The sequence below is a fragment of the Cucurbita maxima genome, unplaced genomic scaffold (assembly GCF_002738345.1).
Source record: "Cucurbita maxima cultivar Rimu unplaced genomic scaffold, Cmax_1.0 Cma_Scf00045, whole genome shotgun sequence".
Classification (NCBI taxonomy): Eukaryota; Viridiplantae; Streptophyta; class Magnoliopsida; order Cucurbitales; family Cucurbitaceae; genus Cucurbita; species Cucurbita maxima.
The window spans coordinates 987,256-998,043 of NW_019272061.1; the positions used below are offsets into that span (position 1 = coordinate 987,256).

At 36.7% G+C, this 10,788-nt stretch overlaps 1 protein-coding gene across 2 annotated transcripts; it reads right to left on the bottom strand.

Annotated features, from left to right (window-relative positions):
• Positions 1-1,348: 1,348 nt before the first annotated feature.
• Positions 1,349-5,689, bottom strand: LOC111470489 (IST1 homolog). 2 transcript variants are annotated; one of them, XM_023116041.1, is made up of 6 exons: positions 5,430-5,689; positions 4,853-4,985; positions 4,653-4,756; positions 3,372-3,543; positions 3,134-3,274; positions 1,349-1,993 (listed from the first exon to the last, which is right to left on the bottom strand). In XM_023116041.1, exons 1-6 carry the CDS (start codon positions 5,477-5,479, stop codon positions 1,613-1,615), a joined length of 981 nt encoding a protein of 326 aa, XP_022971809.1. In that variant the 5' UTR covers positions 5,480-5,689; the 3' UTR covers positions 1,349-1,612. The 2 variants fall into 2 exon arrangements, with proteins under 2 accessions (XP_022971809.1, XP_022971810.1); XM_023116042.1 differs by lacking the exon at positions 5,430-5,689 and adding an exon at positions 5,305-5,398.
• Positions 5,690-10,788: the final 5,099 nt, after the last annotated feature.

Consider the following 10,788-nt stretch of genomic DNA (forward strand, 5'->3'; position numbering starts at 1 on the left):
TCTTCAAAATTTTTAAGATAGCCGGTAAATTATGTCTAGTTTTTGGAACAAAAAAAACTATTTTATGAGAATCGATCTAAATAAGGGTAAATGTCATCAATTTAGTGCTCTCTCACAGCATAGTTTTAAAGCATCTCTACTACTAATCTTCTATACGGAGAATCAACATTCAACCACCTGGAGCTATTCTTAGTCAATCATACATATGTCCAATGGAACAGTAACATCCATCAAACGCTCCAAGCATAGACACAAATTTCCAACCACTGATTCAACATAATTATGTACAATTAGTGTAGAAAGGATACATATCAACATGCAAGGAGCAATTCAATTATTTCTACATCTAGTGTATTTATTCTCACAATTATCCCGTTTATCTAGGCACATGTTATATCGAAACCAACCTTCTAAGGTTGATTTTACTAGCATGCGTCATCTAAGTCATCCCTACAAATATTGCTTCCTAAATTTTGTACAGTTACATGAAGTTGTACAATTTCTATTCTGTTTTATTTTTTCTATGTTTCTCGAGTCATTTTGAGTACTTGTCCCTTCTACACCTCTTTGAGACTCACCCTAAGGCTCTCAACAAAATTTTGAAAGCTTAAAACATATAAATAATTTTTTAAAGAATATATACCAATTGGACTGAGGTGTTATATTTTCTTTCAATAAGTTCCCACAAGCTTGACTTTGGGTTGAAGTTATAACCAGAAAGGCTTTATAGAGAAGATTCCGCTTTTGGAGGAGTTAGAGGAGTTAGAGTAATAAGATTAAAGATTCCCTTAAACTTTTTTCATATTTTTTACAATATCAACTTGCTTAACCTTTGTTAAATTCTAAATAAAATCGTAGTCTTCTAATGCTTCTCTGCATGACTGAAACACTCATTCTTGTCATGCCAACAAAATAAAGATTGGATTGTTCTTCAACCTCACATAAACCAGTGATGACCCGAGCATTCACGACAGCAAAGTTCCTCGAAAAAGATCGAGTTGCAACTAGATCTTGATACTGAAACCAATTTGATGGTGACACCACCATTAGTACCGAGGAAAAATCAGTCAAAACAACCACCGAAAAAACCTACAAAAAAAATTGTAACATGGGGCCCAAAGTCGAGGACTTATCGGCCGATTTGAACTCAAATACTAGAGAGATTTTCACGCGCTGTTGATCTTGGGATAAAACACAGTGGCAACGGTGCTTCATTTTAACCAAAAACTGATGGCAATCCACAATTTCTCAACCAAACTTATGAGTATTTCTACAATGGATGCTCATACTTTCAGGAAGAACATTGCGAATACTTTACCCTTCCTCAGTCTGCAACTTATCTTAAATTAAGCAAACTTATTTTCCTCTAATGTTGCATTTATATCAAACTGCTGCACCATTAGAACTTCACCATAATCACCAAAGAATTTTAGTATTTTACAAATACTTGGAATTAAATTTTCCTTGCAACTCTATTAATTACACGGATTTGGTTTCACTTATGGATTGACCCACTCTCCACTCTTCAATCTTTGGACACCCGATTAACTTCAAACACAATTTATGCACCAGTCCAGTATCAAACAATGTATCAATTACCTTCTTTTTCTCTTCAGCACTCAGAAGCTTGTCCTCCTCCTTCAAGCTTCATTGCTCCAAGGTTGACATTGGCTAGCTCGGCAGCAACTCGGGCTGCTGCAGTGGCACGTTCGGCTGAAGCAATGGCAGCTCTGGCTTTCTCTAATACATCAGATGGAGGTGGTCTTATATCTAATTTAGAAGCGACTTCTGGTTTGACATCAAAATTCTTAGGTCCCGGTTTGATATCACTTGCGCTATTGCTGGTTCGAGTGAATGTATGGTGGCATTCAGGTTCTTGCTTTTCTACAACAGACACAACGGGCGATTCTCCATAAGGAGTGGAAGGATTGGACGAGCTATATTGAGAGGGAGCTTGAGACGCTGCCGCTCCATGTACTACCTTTGGTCCACCCTGCATATCCCATGACAAAGGCCACAGAATAGACCATCAAGAACAGAATAAGTTACCATGACAATAAACTTCATTTAGTGTGAGTGTGTTGCTCAGATCAAGCTAAAAGTACCCAACATGAAGATTTAATTCTCGTAAAACTAGATTAGTTTAGTCACAAAATGCTCATAGCCAGCCACAAATATTCTAAAAATGTAACTTTGAACTCGAGGATACTAATTGTGCAATCTATTTAAAGTTCAGGGTTCAAATTGATAACATTGAATATTTAAGGTTGAACTTGACAAACTAGTTAGTCAAAAGTAGGTGTATAATGTGTAAGTTGCCTCCCTTACAACTTGATTAAATTTAAAAAACAGATACAAAGTTCATAATAACCCAAAGAACCCAAACAAACTCCCAGCCAATTTCAAGATGGCTGGTAACCTCTCAGCCCCTAAAACACGGTTCTATTCAAAAGAAAAGTCACCCTCCCAAGACAGAATACTTCCCTCCAATTGCTAGTCCTCACCTCCAGCCACTGGTACGAGCGTTCCACCAACTAATTGTCTGGTGGTCCTTTTCCTTACTACCTCTCGTAATGCACGTACTCACGATTGAGGGTCTCATATAATGATATTCTTCTTTTCAGCAGACAGAACAAAAATTTTCAACATAATTAAGTTGTAATCTCTAGTACTGTGAACGAATTAGTTAACTTGTTAATCTTACTGTTTTTGAGCCGTGCGTCAGCAATTTGTTAGGGTTCGACAGTTACGGATAGGACAGTTACGGATAGGACAGTTACGGATAGGAAAACAGGGGTGGGCCACAGAGTTTTGTTCGAAGCTTATAGAGGATCCCCTGGAGAAAGGAGAGCTCTTGATCCCTCAAAAATCATAGAATCTAGACCATTTTCATTCCAATACAAGCATTTTCCAATTCAGCTCTGTAGTTCAAATCTCGGTTCCTTTCAGGCTTTTCAGGAACAGCAGTTAGAAATATCATGCCAATATATGAGGGAAAGGATGGAGAAATATGCAGTCAGTAGAATGGAATAATTGTTTCCAGAAGCAAGAATATATGTCATTTATAACTTCGCTATAGTACTATGAATGTGTTTCAGATCAATCAACACCAAAATCAAATTGGGAATCATACCAGCAGATCTTCGTGGGTTTTACTAAATTCAGAAGCAGTGGAGGAAGAATCCCAGTCGAGTCCATGTTCTTTTGCAATCTCCTTCATGACCTTGAGCTTTAGTTCTCCAGGAGGCGCACTCACTGCAAGCTTTTCAATAATCTGAAATGAAAACAAAGAATTGAATGAACCATTTCGCTTTTATTCTAAAAAAAACAAACATTACTACTGCTCACGATAAACTTGAGACACACTCAACTGATCGATTAACACCGGAGTCAGGACGAAGCTCAGAAATAGCAGAGACAAATTCTTTCCCATATTTGACAGCAAACAAATTCTTCAACTGCAGTAGATCTGGAAGGTCAGAACATCTAGGAGCAGCAAATATTATGCTCGCAATAGCCTCCCGCAGTTCGACTGGACATTCTCTGTTATTGTAAATTTAATAGTTAGTTACGGACAAACAAAATGCACAAAGTAAGAACATTCACATAAAAGGCCCCTAGTATGGTCTGCACGAAAAGGACTCAACAGATTAACCTCACCATTTTTTTAATGATGAGCCATGGCTACAGGTTTCTAAGCAAATAATGAAAAACACATGCATCAAATCAAACCAAGCAAATTAATAGAACTCATCTTCACATCATAGCATTGGAACACTAATCTTAACAACAATTTGATAGAACCGAAGTACATTGAAATATGAAAGATAACAGAACAGCAAGACAACTCCCAAGTATTTGAGGTACTTTTGAACCTCCACTTTCTTGAGATGCCACCGAAGCCCGAACCACTAAACAATTGTCTAACTTCCTCTTTTCCTACTCCCTCTATTTAGAATCAAATACCCTAACAATCTTCCTAACTAATTACTAATAAACCCTTTATACCCTAATAATATTCCTACTGATGTTCCTATCATAATTATCCAAGAGAACTCACAAATACATACTACCGTTGAAAATTATGTCAATTACAACTTAGTACTGACAAGAAAATTGAGTGAATAAATTTGGTGGATAGACACGACACTAGTTCCTTTGATTGCATGAACAGGTACCACTTTGTTCTTTCGTAGCTTAGAACAGTGTAACTGAAATAACTTTGCAGCTAACAGATTTTCTCAAGACTATTAAATTAGACATCAGCACCAAAGAAAGCACCACATAATTTATAATTCTACAACATAACCCAGCCCAAAGATGCACCGGAAAATGTAAAGGACGCATCAATCGATATTGAAGTCCAACACAAACAGAGAAGGTTATGACTGGGGATCACAAGTAAGCTTCAGAACCACATATCAGTTAGAAGTTAGTTTCATAGTTAATTAACTTTTAATAGGGACAAACAAAAAATTAATGGAGATGACCCAGTTAAACAAGAGCTTCATGACTTATTTAAAGATCCAAATGCTAAGAATCATCAGATATCCATTGTACCAAGGGAGTTCCAATTTATGTGAACCAACATATAAATAGAAACTCCAAGAAGCAAAAAAATTTCGCAAAACAACTTTTGAGCTATAGATTACTTCTGGCTTTCGATGATGGGGACACGAGCAAGAACAAATTCACAAAACAACTCTAGAATTTCATATGCTGCCCATATGTTTTGTTCCCGTATTACATGCTCCACCTGCCAAAACAGATAACTACACATGTTATTTTACGGGATAGTAAAACAAACAATAGAACTGACAGACATTACAGATCTCAAAATTCTAAAGGGTACCCGAATCCGAGCTATTGGTTCCTGTCCCGTCTGCAAGAATTGTGCGATCTCCTTGCGCATATTCTTCAGCTGTAGATCCCTCTTATTCTGCAGCAGCTTGATCCGCGAGATTGCCAAGCTCAAGCAAGTTTTGCTACAAAACACCCAATATATATTAGACCTTTCATTCCCAGAAAAATGCAAGGGATGCTATCTGTTTACAAGTACTTGTTTGATTATAGATTTTGACATGAAATTGTGCGGAAAAACCCCAGTCTAATCGAGAGATGATAAAGGTAGAAGACTACGAATCAAAATTCAATTGCCGAAATTATACAAAAACTGGAAAACTGGTCGATATATTATTTTGTCGAAGTTTAGCCGAACGAAAATTTGTGCAAAATCTCAACAGAAATTTCGTTTGTGGGTGTTGGGTTTGGTAAATTAACGACACAAAAAGATCTCCAACAAACAAAAAATCCCCGGAAAGATAACAATCCCAGATGAATTCTAAGTAATGCTGAGGATCCGAAACCAAATTCAAGCATAGTTAATGGAATAGTGAGGAGGTTTAGAATTAGAAAAATCGAAAGCTGACCATTTGCCCGCAAAGACGCCTCTGTTGAAGAGTTGATTGAGGAGTGACATTGACGCTTGAACGAGGAAGATGAAACCCAGATGTCTGTATATACTCCTTTCCCCTTTCCCGTTCTTAACACTGAAGTAAGAACAGTCTATATCAGAGGAATTATTTCAATGGAATGAGGCTTCGGTTCTCCCAGCGGCGGTATTAGAGAGCCGATCTTTGACGATCGACTTATCTAGGCACAGTCGTCAACTGCATCCTTTTCCAACTAATCCACCGAAGAAAAAGATCAGTGCTTTTAAGTTTTTTTTTTTTTTTTTTTTTTTCCCATAAATTAAGGGCGGTAACAGCTTAAAAAATGGATTAAATTTTGCAAAAATTCTAAACCTGTTTTTTATTTTCATTATCATAATCTTAATATTGCATTTCAACAATAATGCCCCCAACATTCTTAACAATCGTAACAACTAGTAAAACTTTAATGGAGCTATTGCATTTTGTTTTATTTTAACATTAATGCTAGATTTTGTTTTACCATTTTAGATTAACTAATTGTGTGTATTTTATATATATGTATGTATATGTATATATATATACATATATACAAGTAAACATAGGACTTAGGTCAACGGTCCCCTCTACAACTACACTGCTTGACGCATACCTCATCATGGTTAGTGATCTATTGGTCACCTCAAAAAGAATAAGAAAATGTAATAAGAGTGAGTATTAAAGATAATTTATAAGTAACCCACTTGTAACTTTTATTGAAACTTATTCCTATGACAAAATCTGAAGTTATGTGCTCAAACTATTTCTAGAGTTAGTCGGAGGGTTATACTACCATTTTCAAGTTCTTATTTACCTAGACCTTACACATACCTCCAAGGAGTACTTTATCCCCTTTAGAATTCATATCTTGACAGCTTTAGGTAATATTAATTCTATGTCTTACGTTTATCTAGGTACTATTGAACAGAACTCTCGGTGGGAAACAATCGCACACTTATTAAAACCAATCAAGAAGAGATTTACAAAATACAGTAGAAACTACTACTTTGTATTGCTTCCTAAAATTTCTCAACGTTTTTCTTAAAATACCTAAATTTATTCCTAAAATCCCTAAATCATTTTCTTAACAGGTATAATTACTCATACAATGGTTGGGCTTAACCCTATTGGGCTAGTAGTGATATTTTAACACTCCCGCTCAGCACTAGTCCTCATTCGTTGCACCATGTTGAGTTGACAATAAAAACCCTCATGTTTGCTGGTGTTCAGCCCTTTTGTAAACAAGTCTACCATTTGATCATCTGTATTCTTCCTTCAAGACTTTGTCTCTAATAATATGGCAGTGCACCTCCACATGCTTTGTTCTGCCATGAAACATCGAATTTTCTACTAAACAAATCACAGATTGGTTGTCGCATTGAAGTGGTATCGAATAGTCAACTTTCTGGTGCCAATTTTTCATTAGAAGTTTCAGCCATGTACATTCTGAGCTGCTCCCGTCGCTACTTTGTACTCTGCTTCTCTAGTTGACAATGATACAGTTGCTTGTCTTTTGTTAAACCAAAAAATTGTTCTTTAACTGAGCTTGAATACATACCCAGTGATTGATCTTTGAGTATCGTGGTCTCCTACATAGTCAATATCACTATATCCAGCTAGCTTGCAGTCTTCGCTTCTTTTGTACAAACGATCGTAATTGATTATACTTTTGACATATCTCAAGGTGCGCCGAGCCGCATCCAAATGAGGCTTCTTCGGACTTTGTATATATTGATCAATGACTACAACTTCATTTTCGAAATTCTTCGGTTGGTCCATGTAGAACTCTCTATTTAACTCATCGTTCAAGAAAACATTCTTCATATCCATTTTCCATAATTTCCAATCTTTATTTACCACAACTACTAGAGGAACTTGTACGATAGTTATCTTCGCCACAGGACTAAACGTTTCATCATAGCCTAGTCCATATTCTTGAGTGAACACTCGAGCTACATAATGAGTCTTGTATCTTTCGATTGATCCATCTGAGAGACACATTATTTCGTAAGCCCACTTGCAAGAGATGGATTTGACATCTTCTGGTCTTGGTACTAGTTCCCAAGTTTGATTTTGCTCCAAGGCTATAATTTATTCCTCCATTGACTGATGTCAAGCCGTATTTTGTGATGCTTCTACATACATCTTTGGCTCTTTCACTTCGTCCTCTATAATAGTTATATCGACATACTTTGGATTTGGCTTTTGGATTCTTTCCAACCGTTTGAGTTGTTGAGGTGTATTTCATTTTCACTAGTTTCGCTTGGTTGAGTCACTTCTTGCTCACTAATATCATTGTCACTTCGATCCTCAAGTACATCAGCATTTAAGAAAAAGTGTACAATTTGCTCCCATCTTATGTGGAAGAATTTCTTCAATGTTGTCCAAGTTTAATAATACTTCCTTCTCCGAGGGCCACTCTGCTTCAATTGCATCACTCTGATTGTCAATCATGTGGTTTGAGTATCTTGAATCAATGATCCAATCATCCTCGTAACCGATATGCTCTCCCATCATCACCATGAGTGCTAGCTCGTCTTCTTCTATGAGACACAATACATCTGCATCCCATTCATCCTCCATCTCCTTTTTGGATGTTGCCGCATTGCTTGCAACAGATTTTTTCTTAGACCAACAATCCCTGGACATGTGGCTCTTTTCTCCACAATTGTAGCAGATGCCTTCAAATCTCTTCCCTTGAGAGTTATTGTTATCGTTCTTCTGAGCTCTCCCTGGTTGTACAGTTCCTTGGTGACTTCTTCTTTTGTCACCATTGTATCCACGTTTGGTAGATGACCTATTATTATTGCACCGGCTTTCACTTGTGTAGAGTGCTTCTTCTTCACCCTTCAATGTGATGCCTCCTATTTGCTTAGCCATAGCTTCTTGGCCGGCTAACAAATTTTCGAACTCTACAAGTGATGGTTGAGTGGGTCATCCTTGTATAGCAATAATAAAGCTTCTATATTTTGGTCGCAATCTGTGGATTCTAATCCTCTTCATTCGAGATTTTACAATGGCGGACTTCGGGTCTAGTTCAGTAATCTCTCGACAGATCGACTTGACCTTGTGGAAGTACTGAGCAATCGTCATGTCACGTTGTGAAATTGACAACAACTCATTCTCCAGAAGTTGTAGTCTCGTATCATTCTTCTTTGAGAACAACATCACGAACGTGTCCCATGCTTCTTTCGGTGTCTTGTCATCCCAAATATGCTCTAACATCTCTTCTCCGATTGTAGTCTTCAAGGCAAACATTGTTTTGTCTGCTTTGATTCTCCATTTGCGTAAGGCGCCGTTAGAATCATCCTCTAGCGGCGTAGTTTCACACCCGCCAACGATCTCTCAAAGATCATATCCTTGAAAATGAGACATCATGCATGTTGCCCACGTGTTGTAGGTTGTTGTTGTTGTTGAGTTTCTTGATTTCTCCAACGATTTGAAAATCACCCATCGTGTTGGCTATACCTCAATAATACCAAACAAGCTCTTTCGACACAAGACTTGTAGAGTCACAGACTACTCACGACACAAATGAAACTCACACATTAATAATCTCAAGAAATCATTTCTGATGTGGAAGATCAGACAGAGCTGCAACCATAGAGCATACTAAGAATTCCAAGAGATTAGATACCTATACTAACCTCGCTCTGATCCCAGATTGTTGAACACAACTCTCCGTAGGAAACACTCGCACATTTTATTAAGATCAATCGAGAAGAGATTTACAAAACATTATGTAGAAACTACTACTTTGTATTGCTTGAGATTTCTTGGAATGATTAACAAGTAGGGTAGAGGGTATACTAGATAGTAGCCCATCTATTCCTAAAATTTCTAACCTTTTTCTAAAATCCATAAAGCATTTTCCTAAATTTATTACTACCTATATCATTTTCTTAACATAAATATAATTACTCATACAATGGTTGGGCTTAACCTTATTGGGCTAGTGGTGATATTTTAACACGTACATCATCAACCTCACGCTAATTGCACCTCAGGTCACTATGCAAAAATGGAAGACTCTTCTAGTATATGTTATAAGGCTTGACTTGTGGCTAAAGGCTATGCACAGAAGGATGAAATTGATTACGATGAGATTTTCTCACATGTGGTAAAGCATTCTTCCATTTGGATTGTGTTGGCTTTGGTTGCTCAATTTAATCTTGAGCTTACACAACTCGATTTAAAACTGCTTTCTTGCATGGAAATTTGGAAGAAAAAAAATATATGGCACAACGAGTTGGTTTTCACATAGTTGGGCAACAACGTTTGGTATGTAGATTGAAGAAATATTTGTATGGGCTGAAGCAATCTCCTCGCCAATGATATAAGAAGTTTGATCACTTCATGGTAGAGCATAAGTATACTCACAATCAATTTAATCATTGTGTGTATTTTCGGTGCCTTAATGATGGATCGTTTATCTATTTGCTCTTGTATGTTGGTGACATGTTAATTGCTTCCAAGAGACATGTGGAGATTGATAAGCTCAAAGATTAGCTTTCTAAAACATTTGAAATGAAAGATTTATGCAAAGCAAATAAAATACTTGGAATAGAGATAGGGTGAGCTCGAAGAAGAGGTACAGTTTGGTTGACCTAGTTTCAATATCTACGCAAAGTGTTGATAAGATTTTGTTGGAATAATTCAACTAAACGTGTCGGTACGCCACTTACTCCTCATTTCAAGTTTAATGCTTCCATATGTCCAGGTTCCGATGATGATAAAATGCCTATGGAGAATGTTCCTTCTACAATTGTTGTTCGGGCTTTGATGTATACCATGGTGTGTACTCGACCTGATCTGTCACACACCGATAAGCATGGTGAGTTGTTACATGCATAATCCTGACAAAGAGTATTGTCAGACTGTCAAATGGATTCTTAGGTACATTCTTAGTACTATTGATGTTGGTATCAAGTTTCAACAAGAGATAATCTTAACAACCTCATAGTTGGCAATGTGGATTGTGACTATGTTGGTGATTTGGATAAGCAACGATCCACTACTAGTTATCTATCCACTATGGCTGATGGACCTATTTGTCGACGTTCAACATTGCAATCTACCGTTGCATTGTCTACCACCAAAGCATAATATAATCACTTAAGCTTCTAAGGAAGCTATTTGGATGAATGGTTTAATTAATGACTTGGGTATTGCTAAAAAAACATGTAGATGAATTTTGAATAATCAAGTCTATCATTCTCATACCAAGCATATTGAGTCCGATTTCTTTTTTTTTTTTTTTTTTTTTTTTTTTTTTTTTTTTTTTTTTTTTTTTTTTTTTTTTTTTTTTTTTTTTTTTTTT